General features: G+C 38.8%; 1 protein-coding gene across 3 annotated transcripts in view; it reads right to left on the reverse strand.

The window, feature by feature from the left end:
- The window catches only part of LOC117414986 (protein NEL-like), a 77,108-nt gene extending 60,622 nt beyond the window's left edge, over nt 1-16,486 (reverse strand). Inside the window, exons 1-5 of one of the 3 annotated variants that reach the window (XM_059027508.1) lie at nt 15,926-16,486; nt 15,538-15,660; nt 7,214-7,364; nt 3,140-3,313; nt 2,949-3,045 (exon numbers count right to left, since the gene is read on the reverse strand). In XM_059027508.1, coding sequence (XP_058883491.1) covers nt 2,949-3,045; nt 3,140-3,313; nt 7,214-7,364; nt 15,538-15,660; nt 15,926-15,977 — 597 coding nt within the window. In that variant the 5' untranslated portion in view covers nt 15,978-16,486. The remainder of the gene's footprint in view (nt 1-2,948; nt 3,046-3,139; nt 3,314-7,213; nt 7,365-15,537; nt 15,661-15,925) is intronic. The other 2 variants (XM_059027507.1, XM_034024880.3) reach the window with 2 other exon arrangements.
- Between the last annotated feature and the right edge of the window lie 3,152 nt (nt 16,487-19,638).

A 19,638-nucleotide genomic window follows, 5' to 3' on the forward strand; every position in this document is an offset into this window, starting at 1 on the left:
GAAATTCAATCATCCACTGCTGTTGTGAATATTAAACAAGCATTTACAAGTTTTGCTGGTTGTTACCCTTCGACAAGACTATCATTTATGTAATTTAATATAGATTTTTGTGCGAGATTCTCAAAGCTTTATGTCAACAATACAACAGCTAATGTCAACTTATAGATTAATAGTTTTGAAAATAATATAACATGGAACATGGAAAATGAAAATGCCATGTAAGAAATTGTGTTCAATGAGCCAATTGCAGTTGGTATTTGGGAATTTCCCAGGTACCAAAAGTAGAAGCAAACAAATATTATATTAAAAACTATTTTGCTGTTAAGACTCTTATGTTTGGCACCTTCAGTTCAGATTGTTTTCTTTATGATGAGAAAACCCATGCACGATGTGATCTCATGTGTGACCCCAGGGCATGAAGGGGATATAAAACCCATGCATGATGTGATCTCATGTGGGACCCCAGGGCATGAAGGGGATATAAAACCCATGCATGATGTGATCTCATGTGTGACCCCAGGGCATTAAGGGGATATAAAACCCATGCGTGATGTGATCTCATGTGGGACCCCAGGGCATGAAGGGGATATAAAACCCATGCGTGATGTGATCTCATGTGGGACCCCAGGGCATGAAGGGGATATAAAACCCATGCGTGATGTGATCTCATGTGGGACCCCAGGGCATGAAGGGGATATAAAACCCATGCGTGACGTGATCTCATGTGGGACCCCAGGGCATGAAGGGGATATAAAACCCATGCGTGATGTGATCTCATGTGGGACCCCAGGGCATGAAGGGGATATAAAACCCATGCGTGATGTGATCTCATGTGGGACCCCAGGGCATGAAGGGGACATAAAACCCATGCGTGATGTGATCTCATGTGGGACCCCAGGGCATGAAGGGGATATAAAACCCATGCATGATGTGATCTCATGTGGGACCCCAGGGCATGAAGGGGATATAAAACCCATGCATGATGTGATCTCATGTGGGACCCCAGGGCATGAAGGGGATATAAAACTTTTCTCAATATAAAGCTCTCATTATTCTTTACATAATTCAGATTTTATTGTTTTGTTTTTTTTGTGCTTGTCTGTGGTTGCTGTCTACTAATGTCCTGTTTCAGCTACTAAACAATATTAACTGCAGTTTTATTAGTTCAAAAACCTAGATTTAAAAACCAGAAACCAGTAATGTTTCATTTTCTTTTTCCTTTACCTTCCCATTTATGCATTCCACTAAAAATCACATAAATAAAGTTCATGATGCCACTACTAATATGCTTCTTATGGTGCTAACAAAGATACAGGAGTAGTGGTAGCAATGCATATTAAGTATGGTCATCAGAATAGATGACACCTGTAATAGATGAAATACATACTTCTATACTATTACAAAGATAAGAAGCAACCCCTTTCCAAAGTCTTTACTGCAGTACACTAGACAAGGCTTTGAGCTGGAAAAGCTGTCAGAAGTCACCATTAGTAACAGGGGAGACTGCTTTATAGCTGCCTTCCCTGGCAGTACTGTTGCTTATTATATTCTTCCTGCATATCTACTGAGAATCCAGTGTGTGACTTTTGATAAGTGCTGAGATTAGGCTGTTCAAAGTCTCCTCATCCTAAAAATGAAATTAACAACATGAAAGGGCATCTAGGCATTTAGTTCACATTTTATACGCAATTCTTAAGGGTTATTATTATTATTATTATTATTATTATTATTTTTTTTTTTTTTTTTTTTATTATTATTATTATTGGTACTATCAGTTGTAGTAGTCGTTGTCGTAGTGGAGTAGTTAAAAATAAACCTGAATCTCATGTTACATGTATTCAGTCAGGACAATCTTGCGTTAAATAACCACCTTTATTATAATACAAAATCTTACAGATTTCCAAAAACATTGAACCCAAACAATGGTTGAAGAAAAATAAAAAAGTAGAATAAAAATAGTTGGCGCACAGCCTCATCCTTCGGAGCTTTACGGTGCTGCCTGCTAAAAAACAAAGAATAAAATAATAAAGGTAATTCAAAGCACAGCAGCGAAGTAGGTTTATAAACCTAATAGGTAATTGGCTTGTAGATTGAATAAATCCGATGTACTAGGAACTAGGAACTGTATTAATGATACTATAGATTTCCTGCCGGAAAACCTTGCAAGCTTTATATTATTTGCTGTGAATATTAAGGTTGCTGGGAGACAGCCAAGTGCCTAACTTCTAGGCACCAGCACATTCGCTGTTCTGTTGCCAGCACACATGCAGTATAGCAGGTTTACCTGATTCAAGGGAGTACCTGACGTCTAGAAGATAATGCTTCAGGCTGTATAACAGAAGCCCTGAAAAATGCTCAGCAAATTCAGCAACTATACTGACTTTTTTGCAGCAACTAATATATTTAAAGAGCAAGCCGGTTCAAATTACATGTTAACTGTTTTAAAAAGCCCTGCCACCTTTCTAAGTTGCTAGGACTTCTATTTTGACTTATTCCGGTAATGCTTTCTCCACGGCTACCAGTAATGTATCTTTAGTTTGACCCCTCCTTTTTTTTCGAAAATGAGTAGTCGTCCCACTTTGTTTAGACAATCTAGTTTGGTGTCCACTCTGCATTGTGCTTGTTGAATTAGATACATGAAACTGAAAGAATCTGATTGGTTAGGTGTTTTGGAGCAGCATCATTGGTTGCAATAGCATTATACATGAGGAAGTGCAAGAGAAACTAGTTCCGGCAACTTGGAAAAGGAGCTCTTTTCCAGGCTATATTGAAAAATAAATAAATAAATAAATAGAATAGAATATCTGAGCAATGGTACTTACACCTACATCCTTTTTAAACACATACACACACACACGCACACACACGTTATACCCAATTTTAAGTATACATTTCACAACACTAAAACAGAAAAAAAAAAACATGCATTCTGTTTTTCATATTCTTACCTTGAAAGAGCCGTGTGCATTATTCCTTTGCCCAAGCCAAACGGTGGTGTCGCCAGGCATATTCATCGAGGGGGTTTCCACAACCCTTTCATATATCCTAAAACAAATTGTTAAATAATGTTCTAAAAATGTTTACATGGCATTTATTAGCAAAATGAAATAGTCTCCAAACTGTTTCTTGGTTTCCTTACCTGTTGCAGTCTACATGTAAGATCACATGAGATGCACTGACAGCTATTGACACTTTATGCCACTGATTATCAGCCAAAATGTACGGAAACACCTCTGTGTGAGCCTGCTGGCTCTTCGTACGGTAATGCAATCTGATTTCATTCCGATGGCCACTACTTTCCAACTCCAGAAACCTATGAAACATAGAAAAACATGTTTTTAAAAGTCGTTAGTATGGAAGAAACAGCCATCAGGGAAACAAAGAGACTGTCGAAACCAAACATCTCAATCTGTGCACTTACTGGGAGAGGTGCACAGTCAAAAAGTGGGAAAAAAAACTTTATAGTAAATGAAGACAGATATTCATGAAACTTAGCATACTTGTAGGACATATAAAGATGTGATATCTACAAAGAGGGCCATGTGATATACAAAAACTGGTAAAGATGCAATGATGTAATAGTTAAACCAGGGGCAAACCTGCACCCCACTTTTTATTCATGTTGATACTAGTTCCTACTGCAGTAAAAGTTTGCCCCAGTTGTTTCTTGTTGTAGCCACTTTTAGATGGTAATGCCCTCTTGGGTTCTATTGCTTAAATAGTACCACATTACCAGATTGAGATCCAATATTAAGAATATTTCAAGCAAACAGTATCTATCCTTCATGTTCAGCACACTCGTTTTAAAGAATGCTTATCTTTAAGTGCAAGTCCATTAGCTTAATTTAATGCTGGCACTGGTATTGCTTTTGATAAGCTCAAGTCTTGTGTTATATACCACCTGTGACTGCAACAAGTTTCAATGCATTTTCTTCCTATGAATGTGAAAAATATAATTATACCGAAGGAGAATCTTCAGCAGGGTGCTGTTGCTCATATTGTAGGCTACATGAGGTTTTATATAATCATGCATCTTTTTAGCAGATAAGTATGCAGCACATGTGGTTTAGTATTGCTCCATTAAAGTGAAGGCATATCCTTTAGCATTCCTCTGTGCTGAATACTGAACAACAGAGAGTCATTTTGTTATTAATGCAGAAGAAGGCTCCCATATGGCAGCTTTCAAATTGCAAATCTGCCAACTTTAAAAAAAAAAAAAAAGACTTCAAAATGACTTCACAGGAATCAGAATAACAGGTGGGTCCTAAGAGTTTAATTTCGCTTTCATGTAAATTCTCACTCAACAAAGTCACAATCACAGGCAATGTAAAACTTGACTTATGACAAATTCCAGAGTTCCAGAACGAGTGAAACTGCTTGTGCGGTATCAGCTTGGTTGTCTAAACATGCATTTTAAATTGGTATGCTATACATTATATTTATATAAACGTAATATTCCACACATGAGGACATTACATTTGCTAGGTGGTTTGTGCCAGTAGCATGCGGAATACCCATGTATTGGAATACTCAGTACTGCGTGTACAGTAGCATGCAGATGGAATGCCAGAAGACTGTGTGACAGACATGCTCACTGGATTTTTGCCAATACATGCAAATTACCGGTACTCAGTAAACAGCATAGGGCCTACTAACAAAGATAAGAGGTCATGAAATCAGGGAAAAATGGTGTGGTGATAAATTGTATCTCTATAGATGGCTCCACTTTAATGACAAAGTAGAACAAAAAAAAAAAAATCAGGAATGGAATTACGGTGTTGTTGAAGCAGGTAATCAGATGCACAAAGTCTGTGAATACTCCTTTCTCTACTGTACTTAACTGCAGAGCTCGCTCCAAACCAGGCATAATGACATTTAGTGCAGGTGTTCTTAACACAAATGATATGATTACTGTGAAGATCACAAGAACTCACTGAGTACTCATTGATTCACAGTGCAATTAAGATAAAGAACCCTAATGGTACCCCTTGAAGTAATGTCCACTTCTCTTACGCAAAAGAGTAGGATGACATTTCTTTCAAAGCAATCTATAATGATATTTTAAAATTCAGTTCAGATTTTATTCTCTACACGATTATGCTTTGGATACTGAAGTAAAAGCCACTGTTCTCTGATTTGGTGTGTTTTCCTAAAACAAAAAAAAAATGCAAATAAGTGAATCGTTGTAATTTAGCAAGAACTTGTGAAAAAGATGGGGATGTAGCCAAAATGAGTCCCATATTGCACCTCCACAAATCTGACAAAAAGCTGACAAGGTACACTTAATAACACCTTCCGTGATTTAAATATGCTGGTAGTTCTCCTTTAAATCAATTAAGCATGCTAAAGAAAATGTTTCTGCTTTCGTCAGTGCTTTCTCAACAATCCCTCAAAATCAGCCTCACTTATGTTCAGTAAGAAGCAATTTTGAAAGCTAAAGGATCTGGGATGAATTGATTTATGTAAACTTCATTGAAACAAAACTGAAGCATTCATGTTAAATAGTATTTACACTTTGTAAATACTTTATGAATCCTGGAATGGTTCCTGGATCTAGATCTGAACGATTCAATGAATTGAATGTTGGTGATATTCTGCAAGAACCAATCAGTATTATTGAGTAATTATCATTAAGCAAGTTTACCATTTATTTAAAAAAATAATAATTAAAACTTGAGCCAATTTGCCTTGGCTCAGCAGTTATGTCAAATAAAGTTGCCCATTTTCATCTGAAGGTGGAAAGCTTATGTTAAGTATCTGAAAAAGATAAAGCTAGTTCATGGACCTCAGCAGTTTATTCTGTAGCATTCTTTTGACTGGTGAAAGGGGTATGTGTGTAATCATACATTCTTACTAATTAATATTACTATCTGTAATTTCTGATACAAAATAACTGGTGAAAATGTCATGTTTTTTTGGGTTTTTTTTTTACCATACTTTGAATATGCAAAGTATGGTATGGAATATGCAAAGTATGAGCTAAATACCTAAAGTCCATGAAACAGCAAGATTGACGGTCTCTCATTGAAAGTGAAACAGTTATCAGTTCTACCAGTTAGTAATCATATGTCATTACCAGAAATCATTCTTACGTTATTTAGGTTGGGTCAGAATCCAAATACATATTCATGTTTGTTACAAACTGTACCTTTCTTTTGACTTTCAACGTTCATTTTGGTTGATTTTAGCAAACACTGGCCCTTTAAACAAAAAATAAAGTCTTCAAGGAGGGGAAGGGTGCTGCCAGAGAGCAACACTTGCAATGTAGTAATGAGCTTAGGGTGGGTCCCCCGACTTCTTTAAGAAAACACAGGTGCATGATTCAAATTGCATGGTTCAACAGGACATCTTAGGAAACGGAATGATAATAATTATTCACACAGCTGTCGTCAAAGGCAATGTAAACTGCATGTTCCTATTCTCTTTGCCAACATATATAGTACATTTTATGCTAATGCCTACCCACGCTTGTGCAGTCCTGAGCTGTGTATGGAATGACACCCTCTCATTGGGCTTTTTAATTGCCTGACACTTATGCTTCTGTTATTTCAGCAAGGAATCAGAAATGACAAAAGGAGATTGCAATAGAGGGAAAACACCCCTTTCTCCCAATCCACTTATTAAACCATTTCCACGACTGTGCTTGTAAATACAAAGTTAGAACCATCAGGACTGTGAAAAACTAGATACAGTACAACTACTGAACTGAAAGCCACATCTGTGGTCAAAGCTGTGACATATGCACAAATAGAGAGGATCAGGCACCTCCAGGCCCTAGATTGCAATACTCGATTTCCCTAACCATGCTTCATCATCTCTAGATATATATAGGCAGATCATGTAAGATGAATAGAAAAGAGCAAACTCAATCCTAGAATCATTCTTTGATTAACCTATGCACTGGGAACATAACCTTTGACCCACTGCGTTCTATATAACAAATCGCCTTGTATCGGTGACCTTGGTGGAACAGTTTAGTGCAACATGGTATGTTGGGGTCAGAACAGGTGTGCTTGTGAGTGGGTTGGGGGAAGGGAGATGGTCATCATTCTCAGTCATGCAGAACAAACACCTAGAGACACTGTCTGTGAGCAGTAAGGGGGGGGGGGGGGGGGTTCATCAGCTCCAATCTACGACTTTCACAGCAGAGGGGTTACTGAAAAAGTGAGATTTTTGTAACAAAAAGATAACACTGTAACTGCCACTTGCTTACCTTTGATCTGCATGATGGATGGATAAAATGACCCCTGAATTGAGCCGCTCTTGCTTCAGTGTTACTAGAATTGTAAACTCCTGTTTGTTCCTTAATTTCTGTAAAACACGCTCAGCTACATCTGGAGATGCTTGTATGCTTCTTGAGTTATCTGAAAATAAATAAATAAAGGGATTACTTTCAGAATCATAGTTAATCCTTAATAAGACTGTTATTTTAAGGACTATATTTAAAGTGTCTCTATACAAAATATCTTACATTATATGAACAAAATGAACTTCAAACCCTCTCACATTTTTGTGAAAAGCTTTCACGAACTGCAAATGTGACTTAAATATTCAAAATAATCTTTAAAAAATATATATGTTGTGTTATAACACAAAGACACCAATAAAGACATTTGTCTGACTTTTAAAAACTACTGAGGTTAAAATGTTTTATTCTGAATTGGACAATTTATGAATGCCAAATATGTAAGTTTGTTCATCTCAATCTGAACCACTTAAATTTCATGTAGCAGTGTAGCTTTTTACTGCATTTACTTATATTGCATTATTATGATCCAAATACTGGGCTCTAGATATGAGAATTGTATTTATATATATATATATATATATATATATATATATATATATATATATATATATATATATATATTAAAGATGTTCAATGTTTTATCTTCTATTTTCCCCACCAGTTCTTAGCCTCGATGCATACATTTATGGTATTTTAAATTGAACTATCAATAAATGATGAAGCTTCTCAAAAGCCATCACATCAAAGTGTTCATTTTCAGCTATGGGATGCATGCACAATGACACGACACAGTTTTGCATTTAAGCAGTAGGCAAGAACATATTTCATTGGTATAAACATTTCAATCCCAGCAGCAGGAAAAATAAAATTGACACAATAAAATGTGCCCTTTTCTTTTATCTATAAATAAAAGCCTGAAACAAAAGCCAGGAAGGTGCAGTACTGAGTATTACAGGAGCTCTGGAAATATCAGCTACATCTGCTGAAAAGGATCAGGGCCTAGATCTGTCTGATCTGATCTGCTCCTCTGGGAACAGAGACACAGTTTCCTTCTTTCCCTGTCAAAACATTGCTGTTAGTCCAGTTTCACATGCTTCCTTCTTAACTGCTGACATCTCTAACACCGGAAAACATGTTTGCTTGAATTCAATTTGAAACATTATTATAATGACCCCTTTTCGTTAAAACTCAGTCCTCAACGTGCAATATATATGGGGGTTCTCAGGTTAAGATTTTTATGAAATGGGTATAACAAGGTGTGACAGGGTAGCGTCGTGGGCCCAGATAGTATTCGGCAGGCAGAGAGAGACTCAGAGACAAGGAACTGCAGTTAACGCGCTTCTGCGCTGTTTAATCACAAAAAGAAATCAAAAAGTCAAACAAAACACTGCTCACAGAGCAAAAATAAAACAGTTAAACAAAACAGAACTTTCACAATAAAACAAATCACAAAATAACTGGCGCAAGGGCCAAAACAAAAGGTTTAAACAAAATACACAAAGGTAGGCTGGGCATTAGCCTTTAATGCACTTCTTTTTTTTCCCAAAAATAAACACAGCACAACCAACCAACCAACCAACCAACCAACCAACCAACCAACCAACCAACCAACCAACCAACCAACCAACCAACCAACCACTCACCCAAAACACCTCCACCAAACAAAGGATTTTCCCCTTTTTTATAGCATGTGGCTGGAGCCTAATTATCAATGATTCAATTAGCTCCAGCCACATTCTCACATGTATTTTGGCAGGGATAGGAAATTAACCCCATCCCTGCCAACCACCACCAAATCCCCACACAACAATATTATTTACAGGCAGGGCCATGCCCTGCTACATTTCCCCCCCTTTGTGCGCAGCACACATGGCCCCACGGCCACCTCCCCCCCCCTTTGAAAGCCATCCACCCTCCCTCAAGTCCCCTATTGTCCTTCCTCTCCCATCCTTGAGGGAGGGTTAGTCCATAGTCCGGCGCCTTCCTGGCGGGGCCGAGACCCGGCGACAGGGGACCCAGGCGTAGTGGATGGGGCGTCAGGAGCGCAGGCAGGCGAGCAGTCGGCTGCAGCCCCAGGCAGAGGTGCGAGCCCAGGCGACTGTGGAGCGACGTCTGGGCAACCAGGGGGAGCGGAGCAGGAGACCAGGCGACCTCCTGTGCCTGGTGGTGCTGCGACCTGGGAGTCAGGCCCAGCGACCAGAGGTCCAGACATGCAGCCTGGGTGTCTGGGAGCCAGGCGCCGGGCTATGGCACAGGGGTGGTGGTCGGGGTTGTGGTGGTTGTGGTCTCCTCACCTCCCCCCCCCCTTCTTCGTAGCTGGTAGCTCCCCTTTGTGCGGCTCTGGCCACAGTATTCCCTGCTGCCATGAAGGGCTGGCAGGGACCCCAAGCAAAGCTAAGCCTGTAGTGACCACAGGCAACGGCGGCAGCGGACCCACGGGAGGCGACGGCGGCGGCAGCGGACCCTCGGGAGGCGACACAGGACCAGCAGCAACCCTAGGAGAAGCAAGGGAGACACAAGCAACCCCAGGCGATGCAGAGCAGCAGGCAGGCCCAGGCGATGGCGAACTGGCATCCCCAGGCGATGGCGACGGCGGGAGGGGAGCCCCTGGCCATGAAGGTGGCAGCAGGAGCTCCACTTCTCCCAATGGTGGTATTTGTGGAGGTAGAGGTAGCTTCTGCTCCTCTCCTCTTGATGGCAAAGGCGGCAGGGGCTCCTCTCCTTCTGGCTGCGAAGGCGGCAGGGGCTCCTCCCCTTCTGGCTGCAAAGGCGGCAGGGGCTCCTCCCCTTCTGGCTGCAAAGGCGGCAGGGGCTCCTCCCCTTCTGGCTGCAAAGGCGGCAGGGGCTCCTCCCCTTCTGGCTGCAAAGGCGGCAGGGGCTCCTCCCCTTCTGGCTGCAAAGGCGGCAGGGGCTCCTCCCCTTCTGGCTGCAAAGGCGGCAGGGGCTCCTCCCCTTCTGGCTGTGGACGCTCAGTCTCCCTCTCCAGGTCTCCTCTCTCAGGTGGTGATGGGACCAGCAGGCACTCTCCCTCTGCTGGTGGGAATGGGCATAGCAGGCACCCCTCTGACAGGAGAGGGCAGTTGAGTGGAGAATGCCCCCGCTCACCACAGATGGAGCACCAGCAGTCATGCATGACCGCCCGGAGGATGGCATCCCAGCTGCTCTCCCGCTTGGTGGCCGCGGCTGGTAGCTCCCGCTTCTGGGGTCTCCCCCGGGGGGATCTGGTCCTGGCTCGCTTGGGCAGCCCACTCCTCTCCCTGGTATTGGGTGGGGTAGATGGCCACGGTGTGCCCAAACTCCCCACAACCAGGGCACCACTCCTCCACCACAACAACCCATGGTGGCCGCTGTTGCAGCTGCTTTTGCTGTTTTTTGCAGCTTTTCCTTCCCATTTTTTTTTTTTTTTTAAACTACAATCCCGCTCCGAGTCTCTAGGGGGCGCTATCCCACTTCTAAACCATATGTGACAGGGTAGCGTCGTGGGCCCAGATGGTATTCGGCAGGCAGAGAGACTCAGAGACAAGGAACTGCAGTTAATGCGCTTCTGCGCTGTTTAATCACAAAAAGAAATCAAAAAGTCAAACAAAACACTGCTCACAGAGCAAAAATAAAACAGTTAAACAAAACAGAACTTTCACAATAAAATAAATCACAAAATAACTGGCGCAAGGGCCAAAACAAAAGGTTTAAACAAAATACACAAAGGTAGGCTGGGCATTAGCCTTTACTACACTTCTTTTTTTCCCCCAAAATAAACACAGCACAGCACAGCACAGCACAGCACAGCACAAACAAACAAACAAACAAACAAACAAACAAACAAACAAACAAACAAACAAACAAACAAACAAACAAACAAACAAACAAACAAACACTCACCCAAAACACCTCCACCAAACAAAGGATTTTCCCCTTTTTTATAGCATGTGGCTGGAGCCTAATTATCAATGATTCAATTAGCTCCAGCCACATTCTCACATGTATTTTGGCAGGGATAGGAAATTAACCCCATCCCTGCCAACCACCACCAAATCCCCACACAACAATATTATTTACAGGCAGGGCCATGCCCTGCTACACAAGGCTTCATTTCCACACATTACCACAGAGATGGGAGAGAACTGGGTACGATTTAATCATACTGACTTGCATTTTAACATGTAATAAAACAGAAAATACCTTTACTTTCTATACAAAAAGGACTCATTGGTTAAGCATATTGATATATTATTATTATTATTATTTATTTCTTAGCAGACACCCTTATCCAGTTATTTTGCATCTCCATACTTGAATATGTAGAATATCTCTTCCATATTCGTATGTGGATTTATTGATTTACCATGTCGCAACGTTTCACCCATGTGGATTCACTTACATACATTACCAAGCCATACCTATTTCACGGCCGTGAAAAACGTGACACAGACCGTGAAATTCATTCTTCACTGTAACGTTAGACAAAGAGAAGGAGATGTGATATCTTGTATTGGACTAACTAAATAATAATTAATCACAAGCTTTCGAGACCTCAAGGTCTCTTCTTCAGGTGAAAGTAGGAAAGAAAGCTTGATGTTTACATTCAAAATGTTTACATAAAAAATCATTTTTGAATGTAAACATCAATCTCTCTTTACTACGTGACAACGTAGTAATGTTAAATATTATTAGTTTTATAACAAAATAATATGTATAAAATTAATTAATAAAGCAGGTTACTCTTGATCTCTGCATCATCATCCTGTATTTGTTCACAGACGCATATTCTCAGTAACTTTTAGAAGCAGCAACACAGATTACGTTCTTGACAGTAAGTTAATATATACAAGACATGTTTTTAATTTCATGGAATATTCGATTTCATTAAAATATTATCGATTTGTTATCGTGGGGTCCCAATCATTAGATAATTAGATTATTATCATTATCGTTACAAGCCTAATATATATATATATATATATATATATATATATATATATATATATATATATACATACATACACATTATATATATATATATATATATATATATATATATATATATATATATATATATATATATATATATAAAAGTCCTCAGCATGATGAACTGAAAGCAGCTTTTCTGTGATTTCATTAATTTCACATCTGCCAGGTTGTATTATTCTTCTGTTCTTTCTACTCTGCTCACACAGGCTCTCTTTCCTGGGCTGAGCTGAGCTGAGCTGAAGGCAGGCTGGCAGCAGCATGGGTTTTCTGATCACTTTATTCTGGAGAGGCACAGCACTGAGCTGGAGCAGCAAAGCACGGACTGTCAAGCCATCCTGCAGCTCAATCGGCTTGAACAGAAAACTGCTGTGAGCTCCAGCTGGTGGAATCCTTTTATCTCGACAGCGCTCTGCACCACCAGTCTGTTGCACAGTCCCACGTTAACACGGCAGTGAGCTGCAGCGTCTCCAAAGAGAATGGGATTTCAGCAGACTAGTGGATTTAGCACAGATTACAATAATATCCATAAAAACGACTACAACCAAGTGTACATGATTATGGAACAAATTTAAAAAAAAAACAAAAAAAAAAAACTGTATGATATTTTCAGCGGCCAGCACCTGTAGCGCAAACCACAGGGAAGCAACACATCCAAATTGTGCCTATCAATACTAACAAATTTAAGAATCCTCATAACGTTCATCCACCAATCAAGAAGCTCCACTGCAGGGCACTACCACACAATAGATGATTGCGTAACATTAAAAATGAAGCGGAACGAAAGCAAATTATTTAAATGTTAAATTAAAACTAAATAGGGCACTGTGTACCGCTGCAATAAATCCATGATTATTATCTTGGTAGTTAACTTTTGTATGTATGGTAGAAATCTGGTGGTACAACTACCAGATGGTAATGCACTCTAATTAGGGGTCTATGTTTAAATATTGATTTAGAAATCTGTAGTGTGCAACAAACCTTAGTACAAAATGCAATCATACCCGACATACTGTGTTTAGAAATTATGGAGAAGAATCAAACTGCTGAGAAATCCTGTGCTTAACCTAAAAAAGAATATTGATTGCTGAGAGTCAGACTATATAGATGTATCACAAGGATTCTAACAATGACACCTGGCCAGACCGGCTTCCCTAAACTCACAACAGAGGATCTAAAAGAGCAGCACACTCCCCCCCCCCCCCGCCCCCCCCCCTCCCCCCCCCCCCCCCCCCGAACACCAGTGGGCATAACCTTCTTTCTTTTTAAGGGCATTTTCTTTTTTTTTGTTTGTTTGTTTTTTTTCCCTGTCTTTTTATCACTAGCATCTTTGCATTATTGACTCTTTTTACCCAGATGGCTCCCTTCATTGATAGATGGCTCCCTTCAATGATAGATGGCCTCCAAGCACACAAGCACAGAAAATATCTATAGCTTGCTTGACAGTAAGAAGTTGAGTTAAGCACAGAATTACTATCTACAGTTCTCAAAAAAAGGACTTCATGCTTTCATATCTACAGCTGTGGCCAAAAGTTTTGAATAACCTATAATTGTAAAAACAAATCTCTATATATGAACATAATTTAGATCTTTTATTTAATATCATGTAATCAAATAAACTACAAAATAATATTGCAATGTCACATTTTTTAATTTGTTTAAGTTTTTCGTTAAGTATATGGACAACTACAAAGTGGTATGCAATTCAATATGTTAACGTAACATTATTCAATTCATTCGACTATGAAGCAAAATTAGTTAATTAGGGTGATACAAAACTGATTTTGGCAAAACTTTGACAGCAAATTATGTCTATGCTTTTTTTGCTTTTTAACATTAACATAGCACATGGGCAGAAGTTCAAACTTGGTGGTACTGCATGCTTGCAGATGCAGTCTTTTTACTATATTCCATTTAGGCTGTTTTCTGATTAAAATAGGGCAAGAGGTGCTTATAAGGACTACAGAGTAATTTAAAAATATTCCCCAGTATTTTCTCCCCCCAGACCATTCCTACACAAACTGGGAGTTCAGAGAATCTATGGTCATCGGCCTTTTCTTCTCAGGAGCCATTCTTCTGGTACAAACTTAATCATACTCTGTGTTCATCTCTACTGTCACCCTGACTGCACTTTAATTCCAAAATGTATGATAAGCTCCTGGGTGAGTCAATTTGCTTTCAGAGATTATCTGATGACATCAACTGAGATTTTGCCAGTATGTGAGTCACGCCTTTATGTGTTTTTCTTTTATTTTTTTATGCAATATAGTACATTGCTTTTGATATCATAATTTAATGGATTTTTTTTTTTTTAATATGCTACACTGTATGACAAAAGTGGTCAAAACCCTAAAAGCCTTAACATCTAAGTCGCAAACAAAGACAGACTCAAATTGGAGAAGTCTGTGGGATCTCCACAACAAGACAGACTTAAGGGTGAGTTGAATAATCGAGTAGCAGTATTCGCGTACTTCGATAAATATGAGTTACTCAAAAAAAAAAAAATCTCGAATACATTACTTTAAACCCCTGGCTTTGATGCCCACCTAGTCCTGCTTACAAGCACCTGTACCTTAGTTCACATCATTCTTCATTACATTCATAACCACACTTCCTAACATAATTTACTTGGGCTACTCCTTCCCTTTACACATTACATAATGCAGTTGTGCACAGATCTCTTTGCCATTAAGCGATGCAGTGGAGGAGAATTTTAATCAGGTGTGTTCTGAACTTGTAAAGGGGGCTTTTGACAAGATATTCCTGGTTATATAACAGTTTACAGAAACATGTTCAACTCCCCCTCCTTATTAACGTATATTCCACTTTATTTTGTGCACAAAATGCACTGGTGCCACCCACCCCAATACAGTATTAAAACTATACTGTACAATGCAGTATGGTAGTGAGTTCATTCCAAATGTACCATATCTGTCACAATTGAAAGCGTATATTGTAAACTTATTTTGCACTGTTAAAGAAAACTACTGTTACTATTCCAAGCTTTAAAAAAAAATCCAGTGCCCCAAAACGAAAGATTATCTCTACTTTCCAATGATCAGTATTTTTTTTTTCAGTTATTTAATTGTTATAATATGTATCTTATTATGGAACCAGAAGTATCCACGCTGACTGAATACGCACATTACTTCACACATTACACATTTTACTTTTTTTTTATTTAAACGATCAATATTGTAGGTATATTTTTTAATATATAACATCAGTTGGGTTGGACTGCAAAACAATACAAATAAAAGAAAGAAAAACCTTTCTCGCTCTGTTCATGTTTATACCGAAATGACACCCATTGCACTGCCTACCTTGAAAGAGAAATGCTTTGCTTCCATTGTGAAATCCGTGGACCTGTGAAACTCCATCAAAAGACTCCCCGAGCTGAAATTCATTGAAAAAATTGGTCTGCAAAGCCGGATCGACCCCGAAACCTAAAATTGAAAAACATGCGGGAGAAAAAAAAGGTTAGTGAATTATGTCAAAATTAGCAGTGTATGTATTTTATTACTTTGATACATATCCATAGGTGCAGAGTATGACTAAGGCCATAGGAATTCATACCGTTCAGTTTGAAGAATGACAGCCTTTATATTAAAAATAACGTAGTTTCTAGAAATTCACACATGGATATAACAAGGTATGCTGATTTGACTGTATGTCTTTTTAAGTATTTTTTAAATCTTCAGAAACTCTTACCTGAACAGATGCATACAATAGACAGCGCAATGCTAAGTTTTATTAATCCCATTGTGAAAGAAAATTTAGTCCATGTTCTTCTGGCCAAGTCTTTGTAAATTCAGAATACACTCTAGCAAGATTCACATAGGCGCGGAGGAGGTGATAACATAAGCAACTGTTTAGTTTACTCCCCAAATGTAGGCATCACCATCTGCAGAAGTTCAAACAGCAATTGAAAAAAATAATAATAACTAAAGACTAGTCCATTAAAATGCGAGAATCTGTTGTCTGAGCCACGAATAGAAAATGAATCTGTTGTTGTCAGATGATAAATATAGCATCGGGATAATGGGAAAGAAAAAGAACCTCTGGAGATGTATTGAGGCTCCGCTTTCAGCAGCCTGACCAAGTGATACACTATACAATGACTGAGCAAGTGAGTGAGAGAGAGTGGATCGACACCAGCCGCAGCCCCCTTGTGGTTCCTGCCGAGCAAGCACCTCGTTCTGTCAGTGCATTTATACACAGCTGCTGTTTACACGTTTTTGCACGTAGCGTGTTAAATTATATAGGAACCCGCATATAATACACTGACCCACAGCTGATTACTTCAAATATGTGATTTCAAGAAACTGGTATTTCTGATATGGAATTGTAGTTTTTATTTTATTTGATTTCCATGTACATAAATGCGGAGTTCTGTGGCCACCCTTGCCATGAGCAAATGATAGGATTTGCAAATTCAAATTGCACTTGCATGTGCGGTTGTTGCATTTTATAAAATGGCTTGGAAAAATTAAGTGCAGTGATTGGCTTAACAAGATCACAAGACCATGCGGTAAGAATTGTCTTACCGCACGGCTATGACATCACAGACCAACTTGCTTACCTGATCTATTAATATTACTACGCCTTAATAGTAACAATTATCTAAACAGTGTTTCTGTAGGTAAAAATGTCAACATACAACTGAAACAGTATTTAAATCACCACAATCACTAAAATTACAGAAAGAATGGCAAATATACTGTGGTATTTAGTCAGAGAACTGCAGTACTGCAGTAGCAGTAACACTATTCAAAAGCCATCTGAGAAATCACCACGCAAGTCTCACTCAACATGTAATATATATGCAGCAGCGGCATCTACTTATTAAACTAAATATCACCTTATAAAAATCATTCATTTTGACAACATGGTATGAATCTTAAAGTACAGTATCTGTATTTCACTGTTGGCCCTAAAACTATCATTGACAATGTATGTGCCATATACCCCACACCTTCTCTTTCCCCCACTCTGACCTCATGGGGTTTCGAACATTACCATGGTGAGGAAGAGCTCAGTGGGTGGGGAGGTCTGGCTCATTTGATATCTATCATAATTTGATTGAGCCCTTGCAAAACTAGCCCCATTTTAGAAAATCACAATGTATTTTCTACACAAATTAAATGTTTACATGAACCATTGCCCATTGGATATAGTCTAATTTGAGAAGGGTCAAGTGAGCACATCTCCCAAAGGGTAAAGCTAAAGTGGCATTTATTAATTTACATCTCCATTTTTGTCTCTCATGTTATTATTTTGTGCACTTCTAGGCTACTCATGCATAAAGTATACTAAAATGAAAATGATTGGCATATGATATGTGATTACTCATTGAAGTGCATTAGCACAACACAAGCATTAGACCTATCTAGTTTCAACACGTCTTTCTACATATCTACAAATCCTCATCTAACTGAATTTGTTTATCCACACCATGACGCAAAGGAGGTAGCTTGTCTGACTGCCTTAATGTGGGGAAATTTGGTTGAAAACCACATGAGATGGACTTGTTTTTGGTATCTTGCATTTTATGACAATTGGGGAGGTCGGTTGTTATCTTGTGTTTATATATGGAGCACCGTTATACATTATTTCTTTATCGATTTCTTCAAAAATATATAATCCACCATATTTTCCCATGATGGTCCATAGGATGTAGAATCAAATTTAAGCCTGTGTATATCTGAAAGGAGATCTTTGTTTTTAAATTTAAGTATATTGACCAGGAATGAATTGCAAATATATTGTAGCAGACTTGGACTTGGTGCCCCCTGTTGGCGGCTGTGGGAAACTGCAGCCTTGCAGGCTTCTCCCAGAGGAGGGCCGGGTGGTAGAGGCGGGGGTATGTAAATAGGTGCACAGGGCGTTGGGACTATGGGGTTTTGGAGAAAAGTGGAAATGATCACTGTATTTATGTTCAAATTTGTTATTTGCTGATGTATTTGGTTGTTTTCAGTTATTTTAATGCTGGATATTTCATCCATTTTTCATTATAATGACCGCCAGTTAAGCAGATCATTTTTTGGAAAGGCTTTTACTTCCACTAAGCAGGCCTAAATGACCTAACACCTGATAATCAGAATTATACTGTTGGTTGAACTGTTATTCTTCTGTTTATTGGATGCCAGTCTGCTTACAATCACTGTAGTTTGGCTCAAGTCCCAGGATGGCAGGGATTTTGGTTTGTATGCCCTTAAAGTCACTTTTCAGCCTCCAGCTTACAGTACAGTACATCTCAAATTAAAACCGATTTCTTTGAACAGCATTTTCTGTGTTTTTACTCCCACATACAGATACTTTCTCATGAAAGGCACCATATTCTAATTTACATTACAATGTATTATATTTTATTATGTAGTTTTCATATATATATATATATATATATATATATATATATATATATATATATATATATATATATACTGACAAACTGTCTGGCAAGATTTACAAAATGTTTACAGTTACTGGCAGATGTTTTTTGTTTTTTTTAAATGTTCAGATACAATCCAAAATACAGGTAATTTACATGTAGTTATACTGTACTTACCATTTGCTAGTATTTACTATTTGTACTTAGCACATAATTATGTTATTGTGAGGACGGAACATGTATCCATGTATCAGAGGATTCACCAGCTCAAAGCAGCTTACAGCCAGATAAAGACTAACACAGGGAAAGATGATAATAACTCAATGTTGGAGCAGCAGAACCCACTCGCAATGATTGCAAGCACATACAGTAATAATGGTAATGTAAACAGAGGATTACGATTACATTTAAAGCTACTTGCACTTTAATGTGCTTGTGTTTAATTAGATTTTTCTTTTAAAATGGATGCAGCTTATGGCAGCCATGGTACAACCTTGGCCATAAGTACAGTAGCTTGTTTATACAAATGGCACCTATTTCTAGTCATAACTGTATACTTTCTAATGAAAAATAGTTACTGAATCAAATGGAAGCCATCTATTCGCACAACTAATTTGAAAGACTCCTAGTCCACTTCCACATTTATTAGCTTACACTTAATTTCATCTAATTTTGCCATCACCATTTTATTTAAAAAAAAGAGGTTGAGGTCATTAAGGGGTTTGCAGTATGCATAGAGATTAGATATAGTAGAGAAATGATGTATTACATTGTAATAGCATAAAATATAACTCTGTGTATTAACCACCCACTATATCCCTGGGAATGATACAATCTGAAAATGAAGAGATGACTCGAGTCCTGAGATGATATGCTAACATTTTGTAGATGACAACAAGGTCAGCCTTGTCAGGGGATCAAGGGTATCACACAGCTTTTCTCTGCCCTTTTCATATTCTCCTGGGTCATGATGGCCTTTGTTACTCTTTCTTTTCAATGGTAAAACATGATCCTGTAGTCAGTGGCGCTTATT

Source organism: Acipenser ruthenus, chromosome 7, assembly GCF_902713425.1.
Source record: "Acipenser ruthenus chromosome 7, fAciRut3.2 maternal haplotype, whole genome shotgun sequence".
Classification (NCBI taxonomy): Eukaryota; Metazoa; Chordata; class Actinopteri; order Acipenseriformes; family Acipenseridae; genus Acipenser; species Acipenser ruthenus.